The 25102-nt window shown below is 50.7% G+C and overlaps 1 protein-coding gene across 1 annotated transcript in view; it reads right to left on the bottom strand.

Annotated features, from left to right (window-relative positions):
* The window catches only part of ca10a (carbonic anhydrase 10 (inactive)a), a 109680-nt gene that overhangs the window by 58993 nt on the left and 25585 nt on the right, over positions 1 to 25102 (bottom strand). The window contains exon 3 of the mRNA XM_084670594.1: positions 7820 to 7962. Within this exon, the coding sequence (XP_084526720.1) occupies positions 7820 to 7962 (143 nt within the window). The remainder of the gene's footprint in view (positions 1 to 7819; positions 7963 to 25102) is intronic.

Here is a 25102-nt window from a genome sequence, read left to right as displayed (position 1 = left end):
TGTTTTTGTCAGGGGGTTTTAGAGTCCGGGTTTGAATGACATAAAGGGTTAAGGTTCAGATTAGGGGTGAGGATTTAGAGAACACAGTTTTGATTGGAGGTGCACGGTTGGGCCCCACTAGGATAGGAACACAAACTTGTGTGTACATGTGCTTCGTTGTGTGTGTGTTCGTGTGTTCGTGTGTGTGTGTGTGTATGAGCGTTTGTGTGTGCACGTCAGAGTGTGTGAATGTGTGTGTGTAGCATAAATATAAAAATAATGATGTGTGATGTTTGCGTGTGTACTGTAGGTTTTATTGACAGCTCCAAGTGCTGCTTTTCTGATCTACTGTACCTGTAGGGTGCACTTATCCCAAACACTAGTGTGTGTTTGAGAGCGTGTGTAGGTGTGTGGCTATGTAAGCAAATGTGTGTTAGTTATTTTTAGCAAATAAGACAAACAATGCATGTCCCCATGTGTGTGTACTGTAAGTATGACTGACAGCTCCAATACATGACACTTTTCTACAATGACTTGTAGGGTGCACTTATCCCAAAGACTAGTGTGTTTGTGTGTGTCTCTGTGTGTGTCTACAGTACGTGTGTGTCTATGTATGTGTGTGTGTCTATGTGTGTGTATATCTATGTGTGTCTATGTGTGTGTGTCTATGTGTGTGTGTGTGTGTCTATGTGCGTGTATATCTATGTGTGTGTGTGTATATCTATGTGTGCGTGTGTCTATGTGTATATGTGTGTGTCTATGTGTGTGTATATCTGTGTTTGTGTGTGTGTCTATGTGTGTGTGTGTGTGTCTATGGGTGTGTATTTCTATGTGTGTGTGTGTGTGTGTGTCTATTGGTGTGTATATCTATTTGTGTGTGTGTCTATGTGTGTGTCTATATGTGTGTGTATGTGTGTCTATTGGTGTGTATATCAATGTGTGTGTGTGTCTATGGGTGTGTGTGTGTCTATGGGTGTGTGTGTGTCTATGGGTGTGTGTGTGTGTTTGTCTATGTGTGTGTGTATGTGTGCAGAGGAGGCTCAGGTCCACCACCACCGTGCAGCATAAACACTCTATCCATCCCCTGGCTTACAGTGCAGTACAGTGTACAGTATGGAGGAGAGCTGTAGGTTCAACTTGCCACCTATTCACTTGATTGGGTTATGTGCTTACCGAGTGCCTGTGTACTCCTGTTAATGAGGAATTCCAGTGAAAGTCTGACCAGCACTGACACTGCTAACAGGACAGTGTGAGGGCGTCGCTAACTGTGTCTGCATGTATCCTTAGGGTTCAAGGCCACACTTCACATGGTAAAGTTAACTACCATGTCACTGCATGGGAACACATACGAGGTCAACAGGAAACATTCTGATCCACACTGTGGGGGGCCGCCCTGTGCGAGGGCTAGTGAGATGGAAAGATGAGAGAGAGAGAGAGAGACCAAGTAGGATAGAGAGAGAGAGAGAGAGAGAGAGAGAGAGAGAGAGAGAGAGAATGAGAGAGATAGACAGGCAGAGTTATAGAGGGTACAAGACATAGAGGGACAGAGTAAGAGAGAGAGCAGAAGGAGGATGTTAGGCGTAAACATGGGGATAGTACTTCCTCTTTACCTTCCGGAACAGCCTCATGAAAAAGGAAAGTCTTGTTTCCAGGAAATTAAAACAGCACCCCCCCCCCCCCCCAATTTTTTTTTTTAATAACCTAGACAATGAAAAACATTCTTCCACCCAGAATGTCAAGGCCGCAGAACTAATGATAACGTAAGCATTTATTAAAGTCTGGATCTGAGCCCCACTGGAACAGTACATCTTAAATGAGCCTGTCATATTTTTAGCAATACATTTCACATTTCCCCTCCTTGGTGCTCAGTAACAGTCCCTTAAGTGCGTCCCAGCGCACTGATAAGGATGTCAGATACATCACCATGTCAACAGGCCTGATGCAGATTAACCACAGCAGGCTACATTTATAGCTAGGGGGCTTCTCAAACCATTAGGATCAGGGTGACCTTGGCTTCATTTTACCTCACACACCTTCACACACACACACACAGACACACATACTGTATGTACATACACACACACTCACATACAGTCGCACTGATCATCAGCTATTGCATACGTTGTGTGCACTGTACAGGTCTATGCAAAGGTGTGCACATTTAATCCAAAAACGCTTCTATAGATTATATATATATGTATTTATCTGATAATACTGCATATTCAGTAAGCGTATAATGTGATTTTGATTTGATTATGTCTGTCACATCTAGAACCTTGAGATATGAGCGATCCTCTATCCAATACAGAACAGGTTCTAGATATGAGCGAGCCGCTATCTCGTACAGAACAGGTTCGAGGTGCGTTCCAGATGTCTCATCCATCATATCCAGGTTTGCTGCTGTATCTGGATGGAGGCTTCAAACCCATCTACATGCAGGCCTCATTCTCTGCTTATCCCACATCCATCACTCCATCTGACAGCCTGCCTCCGGCCTCCTCTCACACCACAGAGGTGAGGGAAGACGGATGGACAAGCCCTCCCTCCCTCCTTCCCTCCTTCCCTCCCTCATTCCCCCTTTCCCTTCCTCCCTCCTTCCCTCCTTCCCTCCTTCCCTCCCTCCTTCCCTCCCTCCCTCCCTCCCTCCCTCCCTCCCTCCCTCCCTCCCTCCCTCCCTCCCTCCCTCCCTCCCTCCCTCCCTCCCTCCCTCCCTCCCTCCCTCCCTCCCTCCCTCCCTCCCTCCCTGCCTGCCTGCCTGCCTCCCTGCCTGCCTGCCTCCCTGCCTGCCTGCCTGCCTGCCTGCCTCCCTCCCTCCCTCCCTCCCTCCCTCCCTCCCTCCCTCCCTCCCTCCCTCCCTCCCTCCCTCCCTCCCTCCCTCCCTCCCTCCCTGCCTGCCTGCCTGCCTGCCTGCCTGCCTCCCTCCCTCCCTCCCTCCCTCCCTCCCTCCCTCCCTCCCTCCCTCCCTCCCTCCCTCCATCCCTCCCTCCCTCCCTCCCTCCCTCCCTCCCTCCCTCCTCTCCCTCCCTCCCTCCCTCCCTCCCTCCCTCCCTCCCTCCCTCCCTCCCTCCCTCCCTCCCTCCCTCCCTCCCTCCATCCATCCCTCCCCCCTCCTCTCCCTCGTGTCCCCAGCAGTCAGTCTCTGGCGGTGGTGAGGAGTGGGGAGCTCTCTGTCCCAGGAGCAGTGTGAACGTGTTGGCATGGTTTCCGGGTGTGCTCCAGAGGTGACAGGGGGAGATGGAGGCGTGTGTTTCTGCTGTGACAGCAGCTCCTGGACTGGAACACGGAGGAGGGTTCAGACCACTACAGGTACGCCTGTGTTCAGGTTCCCAGTTCAGGTTCTGAGTTCTGAGTTTGGGTTCGGAATTTAGGTTCTCTGGTTGTTTTCCAACAGACAAGCACTGTCTCTGTAATTATGCTTTGGAACAGTAATTACATGGAAAAAAACACTTTCTTTCTTTCTCGCTCTTTGTCTGCATTTCCATGCAGACTTGTACCCTGCCTGCCTGTCTGTCTGTGGGTCTGTGTGTCTGTCCGTCCGTCTGTCTGTCTGTTCTGGGATGAAAGGGAGAGCGGAGAGGGGAGGGGCAGAGAGGAGAGGGATGGAGAGGGGCGGGGCGGGGCGGGGGAGGAATGGAGGAGCAGCGTGAGTCTCCTGGAGACACCAGGACTGTCTCTCTGAGGAGACTTGACAGTCCAAACACATCCAGGTGTCTGGAGACTTGAAGAGACTTCTAGGAGACTTCCACACCCTGCCGTTGCTCCGCTAATTAGCGGGCCTCCTAGCAAAGAGAAGGAGGCCGAGTCAGACGGCGGGGATTGTCTTTTTCCGGATATTCTGGCGCATTCTCTCCCTGCTGCTGTGACAGCCTCCCTGGCTCAGCCAACCCAAACTTGTGTCTAATTAATTTGAAACTGCAATTTGCATAATTGAATCTATTCACGTAATCATAATGCATTTCGCTCTCTGCAATAAACATCTGTCTGTGTGTGTGCTTGAGAATGCATATGTGTGTGCGTGTGTCTGGTAGAATCTCGCCAGGAGACTTACAGTGTATGTTGATCTAGCAATGTCTGCAGTGACAGTTGGTATTATAATGGACTAACAACCAACTCTCTCAAATGGTACAGAACATGTTTTTGGTTCACAGACAAACGTTTTAGCCAGGACCAGGCCCAGTCAGGTCTGCAGAGTTTTACGTTCTCAGAGCCTGTCTCTGTGTGTGTGTGTGTGTGTGTTTGTGTGTGTGTGTGTGTGTGCGCGTGTGTGCTTGGCGGGATGGTGTAGATGCTCAGTCTCAGTCTCAGGCTTGGTGTCTGATGTTCCACCTCACTGCTCTGTCATTAGGCGACACACACACACACACACGCACACACACTCACAAACTCACACAACCTTGTCATCATCCTGCCGCTGTCCTACATACCCCCCCCACACACACACACACTTCTCCGCGCCACCCGTCCCTCCCTCCCTCGCCTTCTCCTCCTCCCCTCCACCATTCCTCTCTTCATCCTCTCATCTCCCCATCTGGATGAGAAAGCCTTCTGCATGCTAAGAGAATCTCTCTCTCTCTACCCTCCCTCCCTCTCTCTCTCTCTCTCTCTCTCCCTCTCTCTCTCTCTCTCTCTCTCTCTCTCTCTCCCTCTCTCCCTCTCTCTCTCTCTCTCTCTCCTCTCTCTCTCTCTCTCTCTGTCTCGCTTTCCCTGTCTTGACTTGTCACTCCCTTTCTCTCTCCGTCTCTCCGGCCCGCTATTCCCTTCCTCTCTCTTTGTTGTGTCTCCCCAATGTCTGGCACTCTCTCTCTTTTTCTCTATTGCCACTTTCTCGCTCTCTCCTCTCCCTGATCTCTTTCTCCCTCCCTCCCTGATGTCTCTCTCCCTCTCTCTCTGATGTCTCTCTCCCTCTCCCTACTCTTGTGTTGTTTCCTCTCCATGGAGGTCGTAGCAGACAGGAGAAGGTTGCCTTCATAGTGAGGACTGAGAGGATCCAACATGAGCTATCAGTCCTTTCTACAAGAAGCTTTTATAACGACGATTTAGTACCGCAACGATGTCTCTCTCTCTCTGTCGCTCGCTCGCACATACACACACTCACAGACATACACACACACCCACACACACACTCACAGACACACACACCCTCACAGACACACGCACACTCACACAGGCAAACACTAACAGACTCACTCACACTGCAAACTTTCTGACTTTCGCTGTCCCTAGTTCCGGAGTTTTCTCCCAGCTTTGTGAAGAGAAAGCTGCTGAAAGCTGTTCATCCTCTATTCATCCCAGCAAGGCCTGGACCAGAACCCAGGTACAGTCCCTCCTAACGAGACGAACCAAGCACATTTCACACAGTCTATTGATTCACAGGCATTTAGGAGGAAACTTTAACACCAAAAGACAATAGAGGATTAAAGCCTGTTTCATAAGCTTATTCACTCTCCACACACATGCAATCCTGTCCATTCAGACTGTCCAATAACTCTCTCTCTCCTCCTGTTCCCCTTTCGCTCTCTCTCTCTTTATTCCCTCCTCTCTCTCTCCATCTCTCTTTCTCCCCTACCCTCTCTCCATCTCTTTCTCTCTATCCTTCTTTCCCTCCCTTCCATCCCCCTCTGTCTAACTCCTCCCCTCCCCTCTCCCTCGCCACAGTGCCAAAGTGATTAAATTCATTAAAACCTCTTCAAGTAATTGAGGCTCATCTATAGCAGTGCAAATATTCAATTAATACCGACAATTTAATAACTGTGATTCCTTCCATCTAGAGCACATAACCTTGACGCAAGTCTCCTCCATTAATTAACATTTCTATTCAGAGGTCGTTCTTACTTACTTTAACCGTGCATTAGTCTCCCACACAGAGAAGACCAGGAAGAGCCCGCCCTCCCTCCCTCCCTCCCTCCCCCCCCCCCCCTCCCTCCCTCCCTCCCTCCCTCCCTCCCTCCCTCCCTCCCTCCCTCCCTCCCTCCCTCCCTCCCTCCCTCCCTCCCTCCCCCCCCCCCCTCCCTCCAGCCTCACGAGCATCTGTTAGTAGAAGGCTGTCTTTTCACAAGTGCTTCAGGCAGGCTGCTTTGTGTGCTCGGAGAAGAATGAAGGAGCAGGAGGAGAGTTGGAGGAGAGCAGAGGGGAGGGAGAAGGTGAAGGAAGGGGGAGCGGAGGAGCGGAGGAGAGGAGGAGGAGGGCGGGAGGGGAGGGGGTGGAGAGGGGCTCTTGAGTGGGGTGCGCATGGTGGATGTCCAAGGCTGAGTCTGCCAGGTAGCCAGAGCAGGGATGAATCAGACCTGACAAGGTGAGACCATAGTCTTGTTCTCACACGGACACCCCGCACTGACTAAGATAGAGGACACACAACAGAGGAGAGGAAAGGAAAGGAGGAGGAGAAGGACAAGGAGAAGAGGTAAGAAGAGGGGGGCTGAGGAGGAGGAGGAGAAGAATCTTTGTATAAAGGAGACTTTGTATAAATTAAACATAAAAATATGTTTTAGAGATTGGGTTGAGTTAACAAGAAAGGTCTTTATCTTTAATGCATGAGCTGATCTACAAAAAAACTGGAACCCTCCGGAACACTGCCATCTGCATCTCGGAACAGAATGTGGAGTGCAATCAAATAAATATGATTTCCATTTCAAAACTGTTCCAATTTTGCGTTAATCTCTCTCTCTCACCCTATCTTTCCTTGTTTTGGTCAATTCCCCCCCTCCTTTCTTCAGAAGAGACAGGGAGAGAGCTCTGACATCCCCTTGTTTGTGGACAGTTTTGAGAGTTTATGCACTGTGCCATGCTAACCTAACACCTCAGCCTCCATCATAACATTGTACTGTACCATCATAACATTGTACTGTACAAATCGTAACCCTGTACCGTGCTATTATAACCCTGTTCTGTATAGTTTACAGTACCCACCCTGGCATGTGCACACCTAGCAGCCCACTGCCATCCCTACCTCCATCTGGAAGTTTCCTCTCATTAGCTGCCCTCAGATGGTGAACGTATGGAGGGCGTCCAGTAGAACATGTCCTCATGTCGACGTAGAGGACTGGTGATAAATATAGACACCACCCTTACGAGTGGAGATGTGGAAAAAGATGATCCGTGTAGCACCGTGGCTGGTAGCTGAGAGGTCTTTATTCTGTACCGTTCCCGGTCGATACCGGCTGTTCCTCGACTCTGACCACCGAAACACTGTTAGCACACACGTCTTACTGCACGCAGCGTGCTTGATCTGACTGTACTCTGCGTATGCACCGTTCACATGTCGCTTGGGATAAAGGTGTCTGCAAAGTGAATCGAATAGGAGAACGTAAAGACTGAATACAGTGGTACAGCTTCTTGTTTGAGTCTGGCGTTTGCGGCGAGGAGATTGTGAACGTGTCACTAGGTTCTGCCAGCAACAGCGGTAACAGCAAAAGAGATTTCAAAAAAGAGATTCATGCTCCTGCTTTCTAATCCCACCTCAACAGCTTCGGAATATGGACTCTATATCTCCTCCCAGCTAATGTCAATTCGGTTCCTGTTTGTTCCGTGTGAAAAGCGTTCCACCCTGACAAATCACCTGCTTTGAGCAACAATAGAGCAGCAGCCAGGCTCATGCATCAAGCTCGGAGTTGCCTCAGACCGAGGCACACTGCCTCAGGCCACCTTTAGCTGTCTCGGAGGACGACAAAGAGGCAAGGGCTCAGAGGCAGCCTGACTCCACTGATAAGACCACATCCCAGGTCCACCGCCAAGCCAAGAGCCAGCAAGTCCAGCTTGGTGCCAATAGAAGCCTAGCCCTCCCACAAAGCAGCCAATGGGTACCGTAGACCATGGTGAGGTGACCAATGGGAGCTGAGCTTACCTTGCGTCCGCCGGTGTTGAGTCTGAGCGGGGTGAGGAAGGGGTCAAAGATCATGTGACTGGTCTCGATGTTGACGGGAGACTGGCGCTTCCCAACGGAACACAGGTTCCAGGCCGAGTTCACCAGCCCCCAGAACGACGGCACTGGAAAACACACACACACACACACACTGGTTAGCATGTCCACACACAAGCAAGGACACGTGCACAATCATGCACACAGGAGCACTTGCATGCGCGCACAGGAACACACACACGCACGCACACACGTAAGAACAAACCCGTTAGCGTGTGCTCAGGAGTAAACAAAAAAACATTAGCACCGAGTCGTTAGCATGTGCTCTGAGGAGATAAGGCATCCTACAGCAGAGGAGATAGTGGACATTGTGTTGGTGTGAATGGAGGTCACAGACCCAGGCCCTCTCCTCCTGCAGCCCAGAACCAGCCCACCAGTCAGCAGGTCAGCCGGCCAGAGGCCCTCAGGCAACACAGGGGGAGAGGGAGGGAGGCTGGAGGACTGGTCAGAGGGACTGTGCTGAGGGATACTGGGCCTGCCAGAGAGGAGTTTTATGTAAGGCTTGGCTGGGGAAGGCGGGAAATCACATGGTTCTCATGGGAGGGGGGGCGGGATGGCGTATCATACGCTCTCTTTACACACACAGACTCGAACACACACACACTCACACACCAGACTCTCAGAACTTGGGTGGCCACATGCGGGACTTGTAATGGAACCCCTAACTCTGTCGCGTTCCATTACAAGATGTGACATCAGAGTCACCAGTTGCCAGTCCCAGTCTGCCCTCAGATAAGCGTGCAAATATGCAGATGAGTCCTTGGCAACACACAGCTGGGGGCGGGGGGGGGGGGGGGGAGGGGCGGGCGAGAGTGAAAGGGAGACATGGATAGAGGCAGCATGACAGAAAGAGAGAGACTGCGAGAGAGAAGGAGAGAGGGACAGAGATAGTGTGTGTGTGTGTGTGTGGGAAGGGTGGCTAGACAGAGTCAGTAGGTTCCTTCTAAGATTCCTGTAAAATCCCTTCACGGCTCTCCTGGAGGACCCGTCCCCATGGCAGCACTGTCCATGGTAACGGAGCAGGGTTTGGGAGTGTTGCGTAATCAGAACAGCTGGGGGGGGGGGGGGGGGGCTGACTGCTCTGCTGGGAAGAGAGCTACTTTACACACACACTCTTAATGGCCGGATAATCTCCAGCAATTGCATCACTTCCTGTCCAGGGCATTTCCCGGTACTTTGACATCACTTTACATAAACAGGGACGTGTGTGTGTGGGCGGTCTTGCATTTGACATTTATTTGTAGAATTACAGCTTAATATGACCCCCTCCGCCGTCGTTCAAAAGTGCTTGAAGTTAAAGAAGGGCCTGCCCCTCCCCCCACCACTATCCCCCACCAACTCTCGCAGCCCCCCCCCCCCCCACACACACACACACACACACTCTCCCCCATCCTCCACCGTTGCATTATCACATCTGACTTCCAGCCCCTCTGTCACACCCTGATCCGTTTCACCTGTTGGCTTGTCTCTCCCCGTCACCAGGTGTTCCCTACTGTCGTCTGTTCTCTGTGCTGGCAGTTGCCAGCTTGTCTTGTGCGTCACAGTCGTTTCCAGCATTCCAGATCAGCCATTGGGCCCTGATACGACATCTGACCCCCCACCGACCAAAGAGCCTGCCTGCCCCAGTGTACCTCTGCCTTGCTGCTCTGTTGCCGACCCTTGCTTGCCCTGGACTACGAGATCGCTTTGTGAAAAAACTGTTGTACTGCAAACTACCCCGCTTCCTGTCCGCATTTGGGTACACTGTCCTGCCTTGTGTCACCCTTGTCTTGTTGTCAAGTGCTCATCGCTCCAACCAGCAGAACTGCCGGGTGAGGAAAGAGAGGACGCCAAAACAACTCGAAAATAACAAAAAAAATACATCAGAGAAGTGATGAGTCATGTCTTGTTAAAAGTACTATTGGGCTGGCCAATGATATCTTTCATGAGTGCTCTGGCAGGAGAAGAAGGGAAAGAGAACGAGAGAAAGAGAGAAAGAGAGGGGGAGGAGAGTGAGAGAGAAAGAAAGTGAGAGAGAGCAAGACCGATGGAGAGGTAAAATGGCGCCCACTCCTAAATCCTTCAGACAAACGACAGGAAATCCATAGGTGGAATGGGAATTGGAGTGCGCGGGGATCGATCGCTTAAATCCGGAGCCTTGTCGTAAACGTACACATAATTATTACCCTTGATAGATCCCAGAATACGCCTGGGGAGGCAGGGCATCAGTCACACACACACACACAGACACACACACAGACACACCATACACGGCAAGTCACACACGGGGAAACTGTGAACCTGGCAATGTCTTAAACACCCCTATTAATAGGCTGAAATGGCAGGTCTCATACACACTCACACACACTTACACACACCACCCTCGAGCAGCACTATACATCACCCTGATGTGCTGGCACACATTATACACACACTTTCATTTCCTACTGACATGCTGTAAAAAGGGGACATGGATATATGGTGTGGTTTGCAGCACACACACAGCTGTCCTGGGTGTGTGTGTGTGTGTGTGTGTGTGGAGGGGGTGGGTGTGGGGTGTACAGTGTGGCAGGGAGGGGGCAGGTATGGGAATGGTGGGGTTAAAAGGTACGCTGGTTGTAGTGTGTGTGTGTGTGTGTGTGTGTGTGTCTGGATTCAGGTAAAGGGGGTGGTTTGGAGATCAGACCGGGACACAATCACCACACACCTTTACCAGGTCCAGCTGCTAAGCCACAACACTAGAGACCTTCTGCTGCACACCCACCCACACACACACATTCACACACACACAACCACACAAACATATCCAGACACCCCCACACACACTAACACACACCTAAAAACACTTACTCAAAGGCAAAATTCTTGGACGAACATCAAGTGAATATAAAAGTGTGTCTTGCCATCCTCTCTAATGTGCTGATACGGAGGACTCCTTCATCATCCTCCTCTTCCTCAGAGAGGAGGGGAGCTCTGGAAGAACCGCTTACGGTAGCACAAACGGAAAATAACATCATAATCAGAATAAATAAAGAGCCCCATTAAAGGACTTGTCACAATGTGCAAGCTCTCAATTTCAAACTCATCATCACCTCAGAGAAGATGATTTAAATATTATTCCTGTGGAAACTTTTTTTTTCTTTCGAAAAGTCAAACAGAGATGGAACAGGGATGGAAATGAAAAATGTCATCCGGAGGGTTTTTGAAATAATAAAAATTAAAATCTGAGAAAAAGAGAATGTGTGTTCTACACCACCAGAATATTATCAGATCTAGGCACTTCTAATCCTAGATTTTCTGCTGAACAAAACTTATTTTTTAAACAACCTTTGATAAACAGCGTCTGCTAAATGAATAACATAATCAAATGGTTACAACACAGCTAATGCGGGCTAGGCTATCAACAGGCTCGGCTAAGCTAACAGGCTAAGCTAACAACTAGCCAGGGTTGTTAGCTTCACACAGGCTTTTTACCACACTTCATCAATCGGCTCTTTATCAAGGTGTAGCATTAGCGTAATGAGGCTAACACCAGGGCCGTTGACGCTGAACGAAGGGGACTGTTAATCACTGGGGGAGCACCATCTCAATAGGATGTAGCAGAGGCGCTAAGTACCTGTCAAGACCAACATGATGTGTGATGGACTACGATGTGTGTGCGTGGGTTTGGGTGTGTTTGTGGAGGCGTGTGTGTGTATTTGCGGAGCAGAGTGTGTTGATTACCAAATGGTGTCATACCAGTCAGATGTAAAAAAAACTTACAATTCAGGAGACTTGAGTCAGAAAACAGTCAACAGTACACTCACCTGTGTAACTTAAGAAATAATGTTTAAACTGAGACCGGTATTCCTGGGACCCTCACTGCACCCAGGTCAACCACTCACGCATGAATGCGAGGCACACAGAGCTAGTCTCAGTCAGGGCTGTTCATGGTGTGACTCACTTACCCTTTCTTTCTCTTTCTTCATCCCTCTCTCTCTCTCTCTCTCTCTCTCTCTCTCTCTCTCTCTCTCTCTCTCTCTCTCTCTCTCGCTCTCCATCTCCCTTCTGGCTTGAACCCGGTTAGCCTTCTCCTGCAAGCTTAGTCTTGCTAGCCTCCAGGTGCTAAATCCTACTAGCCTGGTCGTGGTAGCCAGTTTTGGCCAGTCTATTCCTGCTAGCCTGATCCTGTTAGCCTTCTCTTGCTACCCTAGCATGACGGGCTCATTAGATCATCAGCCAAGAGAACAATGAACATGTCTGTCAAGCTAACCCTTCCTGTCACCTTGTTAATGGCCGAGGATATACAAGCTGCCGGACAAAGAGAACCCCTCCCGCCCACGCTGCGCCTCTCAGGGGCACGATAACAAATGGAACACACCCGGTGGGAAACACACACAGATCCATCATGGAGGTGGAGATAGGAAGGGGAAGGGGGAGACAGGAGAGGAGAAACAGGAGGGGACAGGTATCATCCTCGCCACCTCCGTTCTCCATCCTTATCATCCTCCAGATAACCAACTGTCTCTCTAGCTCTGAAGCATGAAATACAGACAGACAGACAGACAGACGGGCAGAGGGACCGAGTGAGACCAGTCTGGAATAAAGAACAACATTAAAGCAGCTTAGCACTGCATAACTCAATTTCTCTCTCTCTCTCTCTCTCTCTCTCTCTCTCTCTCTCTCTCTCTCTCTCTCTCTCTCTCTCTCTCTCTCTCTCTCTCTCTCTCTCTCTCTCTCTCTCTCTCTCTGTCGGTCTCTCTCTCTCTTTCTCTCTCTCTGTCTCTCTCTCTCTCTCGCTCCCTCCTTTCTCCCTCTGTCTCAACCTTCTTCCTCTAACCCATCTCTCTCCCTCTCTCCCTCCCCTCCCTACTCTCCCCCCTCCCCCCCTCCCCCTCCCACCTCTTGTCTTCCCCTCTCCCCTCCTGTCTCCCCCTCCCCTCTGCCCTCCTCTCTCCCCCTCTCTCCCCTCTCCCATCCAGTACTCTCCAGAGTCCTAAAAGCAGGCAGAATTTCAAACAGATTTGTATCCCACAGTGAGGAGACTGTTAGGGGCTAATCTCTTGGCCAGCCTTGATAAGGAGCTCTAATAGAAATCACTGGGTTTTCTATTATGTGTCCACAGAAACAGCTTTCACGGTGTCCCACTATGTCTGCCTGGACTGCAGGGTTCTCTCTTGTAGAGTACGGTTCTGTCAAGGTTCTCTCTGGTACCATATGGTTTGTTCATGGTTCTCGCATGGCATTCTGGGCCTAGCAGGATAGCGCTCTGGATAGGAGCGTCTGCTAAAATGACTACATGTAGCAGAGCCGGAACAATGTGTTTCCATATTTCTGTATTCTGTGGCCTCTTCTACCTACTGGTAGAATAGGTGGATACAGACACTAATCTGGTCACTCTCCTCCCAGCACACCCCGACCAACAGAGCAGGAAATGCAAATATGTTTCCACAAAACTCAGAGCGCGTTACCGAGGGGCTCTGTGGGCTGCGAGCCCAGCAGGAAGTTGGTTGTTATTCCACCGCGCCTCGTCTCGCCTGCCGTCGGTTTGAGAGAGATTCAATAAGCGCCGTGTCAGCTGTCATGGGCCTGCGCCGTGGTCTACATTACCATACAAACTAGAGCTGCTCACCGGGGGGACGGGGGGGGGGGGCAGGAGAGAGAGAGGGAGGAGGAGGGAGGAGGAGGCGGGAGAGAGAGAGGAGGGAGGAGGGAGGGGGGGAGGGAGAGAGGGACGGCGGAGCGATGGGAAAGAGAGGAGAGAGACAAGGAGGTAGAGGAGAGCATGGGGAGAGTGAGGGGGAGGTAGAGAGAGGATGGAGAGAGAGAGAAGAGGAGGGAGAGAGAGAGGAGAGAGTGGAGAGGGAGAAAAGAGCGAGTAAGAGGAGAGAAGAGAGAGAGGAGACAGCCCAGCAGCAGACAAGTATGACTGGGTGTAACACTTTGGAGTTGACACTTTCTGTTTCAGTGAAACTAAAGATCACTGCAGGAAGAGGTCATGAGTAGGTGCATAAGGGGTTGTGCAAGTGGAAACAATGCAAATGAGAAAAAGACATACACACACACGCAACCGCGCACACACACACACACGCACACAACCACACACACAGGAAAGGACTGGGGCAGAGCGGAGAGGATATGAAACTAAAAGGTAGATGAAGAGAGACAAGAGAATAAAGTACTGGAGGGGAGAGAAGAGAGGAGGAGGAGGAGAAGAGGGAGGGAAGGAAGAGAGAGAGGATGGAGAGAGGAGCGAGAGAAGAGGAGATGATAAAAGAGAAGAGTGAGGCAAGAGAACAGGAGGAGAGATCTAATCAGTTCAGAAGCAGTCAGATGTGGGCCGTGTTCCTGGCGGGAGAGATGACAGATGTGCAGCCTGGACTTCTAAGTGCTGCCCTGCTGTCCCCACCCGGCTGAGGGCCAAACCAGGCATGCACACAGGGAGCGAAACAAACGCCTCTCCTCTGTCCTGTACAGGAGGCCAGTGCTTCACAGAGTTCTAAAAAGCTTTTTACTATTCAAACGCAGCTTCTGTCCCAGCATGGAGCTGCTTCACAGGGAGGTGTGTGTGCGTGTGTGTGTGTGTGCGCATTATTGGACAAGGTTGAAGGGATTCACAAGACAAGATCCTTTGTGAGGGAGTTGTCTAGAACCGCTGAATGATCTGCTGAAGATCTCAAACTGCTGAAAGTCATTTACAGCTAGGAGTGCGTATGTGGGTTTTGACCTCTGTAGGCGCTGTGTGTGTGTGTGTGTGTCGGTCTTAATCATGTGGATGATTGTACGTTATAAAATGGGAAATTTACTGCTGTGCAAGCTGTGTATCGAGGCTTGAATTGCACTAACGTGCAGTGAGTGAGCATTTGTGTGTGTGTATGTGAACATATGTGTTTGTGTGTGGTATGCCAGTGTGTGAGTGCATGCAATGTGTGTGTGTGTGCCTGTCTAAGCCTACGTGAGTGTACATCTGTTTTGTCACTCAGCCTGCAAGATGAAGCATGCGAGAGCAGATTTGATGGATGAATGCCGGAAGAGAAGAGAGAGTGAGGAAGAGAAAGAGAGAACATGAATGGTGAGAGGGGTAAAGACGAGCGATAAAGGGAGAGTGAAAGAGAGAGACGGGGGAAGTCGAGAAAAGAGTGAAGGAAGAGAGAGTGAGTGGCGAGGGAGAGAGTGAAGAGAGTAAAGGAGGGAGAGAAAAGAGAGTGAGGAGAGAGAACGACAGAGCGAAGAGAGAGAGAGAAAGAGGGAGTGTAAAGGATGAGGGATTAGGTGTGGCAGATTTGTAAATTACTGAGAGCTGTTTCACCAGATTATCTGTGGTGTCGTGCGTCACCACTTTGTAAAAAGGACACACACACACATTCACACACGGAAACACACACCTCAAACCTGCGTGCTAATTAGCATTTCTGCTTGCCTCCGGTGTTCCATTGTCACTGTGCTATATTCAAACGGAATGGAATGGGTGAATGGATGAACGGATAGATGAATAGTTTGATCAACAGATGGAGAAAATGAATGAATGGATAAATTAATAGATGGTTAATGAATGGATGGATGTCAGGATGGATTGATGACTGAATGAGATAGGGATACATTAATGGATGTATGGATGAATGAATTCTATCGGAATCAATAGATGGATGAATACAATAACGGATGGATGGACAAATTAATAGATAGATGGGGAAAACGAATAGATTGATGGATGAATGAATGGATTCATAAAAGCTGAATCAATAGATGAATACATAGATGAATGAGTGAATTAATGGATGGAAGGATGAATCAATTGATGACTGAATTGAGTGGATGATGAATCCTTACAACAATACACTGTCTGTCTGATAGGTGATGTAAAAAGCAGTTCATATTCAAGGTTGCACACTTCATCTGAAGTGGTGTGGGTGTGTGTGTGTGAATAGTGTAACGTGGTCGTTTCCTGGAGTTGTGTGGAGCTTGCGGGTAGCCCTGGGGTGGTAGAAGGAGCGAGGTTAGGAGGGAAACTCTGAGATGTCTGCTTCACAGACACCATTACACATTCAAACACATCTCGCTGCAGAATAAAGAAGACATTAACAAAGCTAGTGGGATAAAGCAGGCAAGGAGTCTGCGTTTTGGGAAGAAAGTGCACGAGAACTTTACTTCGAAATAATCATGATACAGAACAGAGCGCAAACGCCACACGGCCATCGATAACGAAACAAAAAATAAGAATTCACAACGAGGTCATAGACAGCTCAGCTTATATAGCCATCCTTGTAAGTCAACATAAAACAGGTGCGTCTGATATTCCGGTGACGCAGATCGGCGCTCAGACGCCGTGTGAACCGTGACAGCTAGTTTGACTCAGCCTCTCCCCTACCTCCTCCTCCTCTCTCCCCGACCTCCTTCTCCTCACTCGCCTACCTCCTCCTCCTCATCCTCACACCCCTACCTCCTCCTCCTCTCTCCCCTACCTCCTCCTCCTCCTCCTCACTCCCCTACCTCCTCCATCTTCCTCCTCACTCCCCTCCCTCCTCCTCCTCTCTCCCCTACCTCCTCCTCCTCCTCCTCACTCCCCTACCTCCTCCATCTTCCTCCTCACTCCCCTACCTCCTCCTCCTCACTCCCCTACCTCCTCCTCCTCTCTCCCCTACCTCCTCCTCCTCACTCCCCTACCTCCTCCTCCTCTCTCCCCTACCTCCTCCTCCTCACTCCCCTACCTCCTCCTCCTCTCTCCCCTACCTCCTCCTCCTCACTCCCCTACCTCCTCCTCCTCTCTCCCCTACCTCCTCCTCCTCACTCCCCTACCTCCTCCTCCTCACTCCCCTACCTCCTCCTCCTCTCTCCCCTACCTCCTCCATCTTCCTCCTCACTCCCCTACCTCCTCCTCCTCACTCCCCTACCCCCTACCTCCTCCTCACTCCCCTACCTCCTCCTCCTACCAGCAGACACACAGTAACAGTGTTGGTACAGGGAGTCTTGACCCGGCCTATAAGAGTCCAGCTGGGTGAGACACGGCATGCTGATAATCCCTGCTAATCCCTCCCCTGACAACTCATCTGCTCCCCATCACTGCACCACAGAAGAAGAACACCTCGAAATAAAATAGTGACACATCTCTCCTTCGATCCTTCCATCACTGAGGTGACACCTCTCTCCTATCCCTGAGGTAACACCAGTCCCTTCTCGGGGGTGGTGGAGCAGGGGAGGAGACAGGACTAACTGGGAATTAAACCGCGCCGAAACGAACGAAAGGAAAACAAACGGATGAGCGGATGGATGATGAGAGAGATGCGCCTCGTCGGTGATGCATCACCTGCTATCAAACAAGAGAAACTCCATTAGCAAGCGCACACTTAATCAAATAAACCCCATATCTCACACGGATCTTCCCTCCTTCTCCATCCCTCCCTCTCTCCCTCCCTCGCTTTAATTGCCGTGAGAAGAATGAGAGACAGCAGCCAGGGAGCACACTGTGACCCGAGCCCTCTTTCTCTACGACATACAACATATATACGTGAACATTGTCATTATTTATAAATATCATGTCTTTATCTTTTTCCCCGCTCTCCATCACCACAGCCACTGCGTCTCTGCACAAAAATGGTACGTGATGTGTATGGCAAAACCTCTGAGACAGGGAGACGAAGGTGACCCATAGGTGGGCCCGCGTCAGGGACGATGGGGTGGAGGAGACCCCCTGGACACGTCCTCCTCTCCGATCCCTGAGATCCCAGAGGGAGGCGGGGCCGTCGGGCGGACAGGACCGCGCTCGCGAGCCAGCGGTCAGGAAACGGACACCAGCAGCGGCGGCCCCGTCCAACGGGTCCCCCCTCATCCTCTTTCGACCGTCGTCGCAGCGGCGGCGAAGGGGAGCGGAGCGGGCGAGAGACATCCGAGTTTTGTTGTCCCGTTTAGGAGGGGGGGGGGGGGGGGTGGTTGAGGGAACCTCCCCCGAAGGAATGAGAGGATGACAACGCAGCTCGTAGCGAAACGGGAACAAGAACGCCTGGGCAGGAAATGACCTCAGAGACTTGCTCTTCGGAAAATCCATCTCTGAGAGAAGAACAGGAGTGTCGAGGATCGTCCAGCTGCGGAGAAGAGATTTCCCATGATGCCTCAGTGATGGAGGGCTCGTGGAGGAGGCACGCCGTCCTCTCAGGACCCCAGGACCTGCTGGGCTTTCATCAGCCTCCGGGCGTCCGTCTGACTGCCGGAGAAATAATTACCGAGGCTCAGAAGAACCAGGAGGTGTTTCTCCTGTCCACCCCATCCCCATCGACCCCCCCCCCCGTCCTCCCCCCTCCTCCTCCGTCGCTCCCCCCCGCCCCCCCCGAGGCCTGATTTCTAAATCATTTGAAGTATGATATGAATGAAACCAGAGCGCTTGAAGCTCATGCATGAATAACAAATAAGGAAGAGACGTTTCATGTTCATATTTCACTGATTCTCTGCCCTTAAACGTGTGCCGGGGCATTCCATCCTGCACAGCCTCCGCGAGGCTTATTAGATCCTATATTTTATTTGGTCTGATTGATTAAGAAATGGGAAACAAGTTTTACCTCGGATGATAATTTTCGGACTGTGCGACAGCTGATCTCTCACAGATATTTGGGAAATCAGAACACTTTGTCTTCGTGACTCGCCTTTCCCGGCGGACATCTTTGCTTCTATCTCTCTTCCCCCTCCTCGCCACTTCTTTCCTTCGCTCTCAACCTTCCTCTGCTCGTTTAATCATTCTCTTTGGCCTTTTTTTCTCATTTTCTTTCTCCTCTCGGTCCGTCGTTCCTTCTCTCTCTCCGCATCTCTCGTCCTCCAACCCCTCAGTTATCTCTCCATCTCTCTCTCTCTCTCTCCTGAGCAGACGCCCACTGGAGAGGAGCCGAGGTACTTTCAAAATGGACGCCCTGCTGAGAGCTGACACCCTTCTTGGGGAGAGGGGGGAGAGAGACAGAGAGGGAGAGACAGAGAGAGAGAGATAGAGAGAGAGGGGGAGAGAGAGAGAGAGAAAGAGAGAGAGAAATGGAGAAAGAGAGAGAGAGAGAGAGAGAGAGAGAGAGAGAGAGAGAGAGAGAGAGAGAGAGAGAGAGAGGGAGGCAGGGACGAGAGAGAGAGACTTAGAAAGATAGAGTTAGAGAGCAAGGGAAAGAGAGGGGATGGTAGCAGAGTATGAGAAAGGCTATGAGCGGTGAGTGGAGGATGGAAGGAGAGAGTTATTCCAGACATGTTCAGCGTGAGAGGAGAGCAGAAAGGGCCTGGCTACAGTAAATCACTAAGGGTCTGCAGAGCAATCCAGGCACACAATACCTGTCATGTCTCTCCCTCGACATGAAAGCAGAAACTCACTAACACCTCCTGGCTTCAATTTCAATATGCCGTCTTCGTGTCGGGGTAGTCCCCCCCCCCCTGCCCTCCCCCCACCCCCCACCACCACCACCCCATTGCTCCTGGTGTTCACACACACCAACGGTTAATAACGCAGATGGCTGGATGACTGACATTAACTTGTCTTAATACTCGGTTCAATCGGAGCTGTGTGCGATATGAGGTTAATTTACAGTTACTGCATGACCAGGTATTTACAGTCATGTTAAAGCACGACTGTACGAATAAAGATGTATCTGGTAATATACTACATATTTATTTGCACTGAGTCTGGGTGAAGATGTCCTCAATAAGGACAGCGTGTGTAAAGGGTGTGTATATAGGGCGTGTGTGCGTGTGTGTGTGTGTGTGTGCAGAAGCATCTCTCTTTGGCAGCAACTTCATGGCAAACAGGGCCAGATGTGGCCCTCTCTCTGGCTGTGAAGGAGGGGAGGAGGACTGGAGGGATGGAGGGGTGGAGGGGAGGAGGACTGGAGGGGTGGAGGGGTGGAGGGATGGAGGGGTGGACGGGTGGAGGGATGGAGGGGTGGAGGGGTGGAGGGGTGGAGGGATGGAGGACTGGAGGGGAGGAGGGATGGAGGGATGGAGGGGAGGAGGACTGGAGTGATAGAGGGATGGAGGACTGGAGGGGAGGAGGGATGGAGGGGTGGAGAGGTGGAGGGGTGGAGGGATGGAGGGATGGAGGACTGGAGGGGAGGAGGGATGGAGGACTGGAGGGGAGGAGGGATGGAGGGGTGGAGGGGTGGAGGGATGGAGGGGAGGAGGGGAGGAGGACTGGAGGGGAGGAGGGATGGAGGGGTGGAGGGGTGGAGGGGTGGAGGGATGGAGGGGAGGAGGGATAGAGGGATGGAGGACTGGAGGGGAGGAGGGATGGAGGGGTGGAGGGATGGAGGGATGGAGGGATGGAGGGATGGAGTGGTGGAGGGATGGAGGACTGGAGGGGTGGAGGGGTAGAGGTGTACAGAACACTGGCTATTACCACAGTGGCTGCCTGACCTGGAGCTGAACTATTAGAAGGGCCCGGGCTAAACTTAGCCCTGCCCCCACCCCCTGTCTCAACATCTGTCACAACACCTCACGCTGATGCTGTAGGAGGGGGGAAAGAAAGAGGATGGGGAGAGAGACAGAGAGAGAGAGAGAGAGAGAGAGAGAGAGAGAGAGAGAGAGGGAGAGAGAGAGAGAGAGGGAGAGAGAGAGAGAGAGAGGGAGAGAGAGAGGGAGAGGGAGATGGAGAGGGAGAGGGAGAGGGAGAGGGAGAGGGAGAGGGAGAGGGAGAGGAGAGGGGAGGGGGAGAGACAGAGAGCGAGTGAGGGAGCAAGAGAGGTTCCACGCAGCAGAAATTGAATCCGCTGTTGAACATCAAGCCAATTCACAGACTAAACCCATAAATAGCGTCACTATTGTATGGATGTTGGAGACATTGTTTAGCCAGTTTAAATATTTGTTTTCCTCATCTGCCTCCGTCTCCTGCGGCAGCATCGTGCGAGGAGATTTCAAGGAGGCAATCAGCCTCACCTAAGCAGTAGTGATAGGATATCATTATCCATGGAGGCGCCGGGAAGACAGAGGGAGTTACTGTTTCCAATCAGAGACAATAATATGACAGACAGAGAGAGGGAGGGAGAGAGACATGTATAGACAGGGAGGGTTTGAATGGAGCAGAGGGAGATACAGCTGAGAGCATGTGCGTGACGGAGAGGAAGATAGAGAGAGACAGAGAGACAGAGAGAGAGAGAGAGACAGAGAGAGACAGAGAGAGACAGAGAGAGACAGAGAGAGACAGAGAGAGAGATGAAAAAAAAGATGGACATTATTTGATCTTGTCATTTGTCCATGTAGTTGTGAAGAGTGACTCAGCTCTCCCCCGCCACATACACTGTACACTGTACACACACACACACACACACACACACACAAGAAGAAAACGAGAGGGAGGAGGAGGAAGATAGTCACAGAAAGCCATGCTGCTTCAGTAGTACTGCACACCTCCTATAGGGCTAGTACAGATATGGACAGTATCTGACCTACAGGACTAGTACAGATATGGACAGTATCTGACCTACAAGACTAGTACAGATATGGACAGTATCTGACCTACAGGACTAGTACAGATATGGACAGTATCTGACCTACAAGACTAGTACAGATATGGACAGTATCTGACCTACAGTACAGATATGGACAGTATCTGACCTACAGGACTAGTACAGATATGGACAGTATCTGACCTACAGGACTAGTACAGATATGGACAGTATCTGACCTACAAGACTAGTACAGATATGGACAGTATCTGACCTACAAGACTAGTACAGATATGGACAGTATCTGACCTACAAGACTAGTACAGATATGGACAGTATCTGACCTACAAGACTAGTACAGATATGGACAGTATCTGACCTACAAGACTAGTACAGATATGGACAGTATCTGACCTACAAGACTAGTACAGATATGGACAGTATCTGACCTACAGGACTAGTACTGATGAGGACAGTATCTGACCTACAAGACTAGTACAGATATGGACAGTATCTGACCTACAAGACTAGTACAGATATGGACAGTATCTGACCTACAAGACTAGTACAGATATGGACAGTATCTGACATCCTACAGGACTAGTACAGATATGGACAGTATCTGACCTACAGGACTAGTACTGATGAGGACAGTATCTGACATCCTACAGGACTAGTACAGATTGTACTGTGTCAGGAAGAGGTTTACACTGTGTAAATCAGGTGCTTCTGTTCCCTCTGATATAAGGGGTGCTGGCAAGTCATATCCAAAAAACGGCCACCCAGAGATGGTCTTTGTTAACAGGTCATTGCTTAGCTATTAAATATATTTATTTGAAGTCTGGATCCCAGGGCTTTGAACCAATGCCAGTGTCTTCATCATGTCAATGTTATAGAGTATGGGATGCTTGTAGATTAGGCTGCCAACTGAAGTGGATTGGAAGCTTTGGAGTAAATCTCTCTGAATGATTAAAACGCTTGAATATGTTAATGCACGTTTCTATAACGTACTGTCCACCCTGGCAGACAATGGCAGCACAGCACAACCCTGTTCCTAAACCCTCAGTCTGCCCCCATGTCCTGGGGACATGGGCAAGGCCCAAAGAACATCATGTAATACCTGGGATGGAAGGTCAATGATTTCATAGAAATAATCCCAGCCTTTTTCATCATTACATTTCCAATTCAGCAGATGTTTTCATCCAAAGCGATGGTAAATAAACGACCCTGGATCAAAAGTGCATGGTTGTTACAGACATGCAGTATGTTTGCAGTGTTTGGGTGGTAAGAGTCAAGAGAGGGTCTGTGTCGAAGTGCAAAGCAGTGTTGAAGTCAAAACCAGCTAAACCAAGACTAAGTCATGACCATAACTTCAGTGTCTCGAGAACCAGACAGGATGGAAAGTCTCTGTGGAAAGTCGCTAAACCACTAGATACGATTTCTGATCACGAGGGAAGCCGTTCAGCCATTCAAAAGCCGTGACAGCCGTTCGAAGTTTAGATAGAGTTAGTTTTTTGGTTCAGGCAGGAGGACTCAGTAATGTTATGTTACTTGATACTTTATTACACGTTACAATACATTATTGTAATATTTGATTTGGCGTATGGTTGTGCTCGCAGCGGCTCCCTGCCGCACCCAACTGAGACACCGTCTCCTGAGACACCGTCTCGACATCCGGGCAGAGAGCAGCAACGCATTCCCCCTGAGGGAGAAGAAAAAGAAAAACCAGACAAAAGGGAGGAGGCCGGGGAGGTGGAGGCCGCAGGAGACCGAGAGTGTCTGTGTCGCACTAGCAATGCAGGACCTGGGATCCCTGCTATATACCCCGCCCTATTAGGAGGGTGTACCTTGACACGTGATGACGATTTGCTGACGCGCTAGGTCTCGCGTCCCCCAGCATGAACCGGCATCGCTTGTTTAGAAAAAGCTCAATGGATTGAAGTTTTTGCAAGTTATCGCAGTAAATGAGAACAAACTTTTTTGTTAAAGCACAGGAAATGTTGAGATTTTCCCTGTTGTGGGTTTATAATCCAGAGACCTCTTGGACGGAGACCAAGAAAGAATACGGTAGATTCAGAGAGGATACCGAGGCCATGACCGATCAGGATGACTGCAACACTAGTGCAAAGTAACCACATCTCAACTACCTGGCACGATAGCACTGGCTCCAGCCCCTCGAATACGGCTGATTTAGATGTACTGTATTACATTTAGACTCCATTACGAGTAAGTACAGTGTGTCAGTAAGGGTCATTCTAAACCATGTTGGCGCTCTGGTTCTGTTGCACCTTGGGTAATGTAGTGTATTAGCAGCTGGTGTGTGGAGTGGTGTTGAGAGGAGATTGTGTTTAGTGGAGAATGTTCTCTCTTCACACCAGCTAATATGATGCATCTGGACCAACTCTGGTCCACCTCACAAACACACAGCTGCTCCCCTTCTCCCCTTCTCCCCTCCCTCCCTCCCTACCTCCCTCCTCTCCTCTTCTCCTTCTCTCTTCCTCCCTCCTTCCCTCCTCTCACCTTACCTCCCTCCTCTCCTCCTCCTCCCTTCTTACCTCCCTCCTCTACTCCTTCTCCCTCCCACCTCTCCACCCTCCTCTCCTTCCTCCTCTCCTTCCTCCTCCCCTCCCTTCATCCATCTCATCTCTGTATTCATCTTACTACAGAGACCAGAAGCAACAAATCCAGAGAGAGGGAACTGGAGAAGAGAGAGAACAGATAGAGAGAGAGAGGGAGACAGGAGGCCAGAGCAGGGAGAGGAAAGAGTGGAGTGGAGGAAAGATAGAGGAGAGGGAAGAGAGTCATAAACACACACACACTACAGCCGGCCAAGGTCGCAGATGTCTATGCTGTTTGTACATTTCTCTTTAACCCTGGTGTCAGGGGGCGGGGCTTCATCCCCCACCTGGCCTGGCTTCCTGTCTCATCTGAGTAAAACCCTGAGGAGAGGGGAGGAGAAAGGGGAAAGAAGAGGAGGTGAGGGGACGTAAGGGGAGGGGTGAGGAGAAAGAGAAAGAGCAAAGGACAGAACAGAGGACAGGAGAGGTAGGAAGATGCCCCCCAGCCCTACCCCACAAGCCATGCACGTGGCGATTCATCACGTCCCTACAGCCCCCGAACCAATACCCCCCCCTCCCCGGGCCCCACAGGCCACCACAACAAGCTGCTCCACACCACCTGTTCCCACCTGGGCCACCATTGTCTCACTGTGGTGTTAGAATAGCTTCCTTTCAGATGTACGACGATGTAGACCTGAGGGAGTCAGCCCCATGACTAGTCCCTGAGCTGTGGCGGTGTCGACGTTGTGGAGGGAGAGCGAGGAACGCAACAAGCCTTTACACGAGTGAATCTCATCTACGTGGCTCAACACCCTGATTTGAATACAAATCAACAACAACAAAGAGCTGGCAGCGAACACCAGGATCCCGTTTCCATCACTCTGTTGTGGAGCGAGCAGAACTGGGCTATGGTGATGTACTGCAGTGGGCCGTGTGGGAGGAGGCGGGACACACACACACACACACACCTGCGGATGTAGGTGTCAAGGTGATGTGCTGTAATTGGTAGGTGAAATGGTTCTACTGAACACGTCTGTGTGTGTGTGTGTGGTGCGTATATGCACGTGTGCAAAGTGCGTGCGTGAGCTCCGGGGTTCGGCAATCTCTACAGCGCCATCTGACCCGACCGTCCCTGGTCTAACAAAGCTCCAGACCTGAGCAATCGCACCCTGCTTCACGAGTTCCGTGATTAATGGGCTTATTTATCATAATCTTTGGCATTTGCCGGAGGAAGAGAGGGATCAATGCAGGGACCCAGTGTGATGGAGGAGTCTGCCTCCCCTAGGCTGATTACT

Source organism: Hypomesus nipponensis, chromosome 13 (assembly GCF_054491055.1).
Source record: "Hypomesus nipponensis isolate SF chromosome 13, ASM5449105v1, whole genome shotgun sequence".
NCBI lineage: Eukaryota > Metazoa > Chordata > Actinopteri > Osmeriformes > Osmeridae > Hypomesus > Hypomesus nipponensis.
Note: the sequence above shows the minus strand (reverse complement) of the source record. Positions and strands in the feature narration are given on the sequence as shown.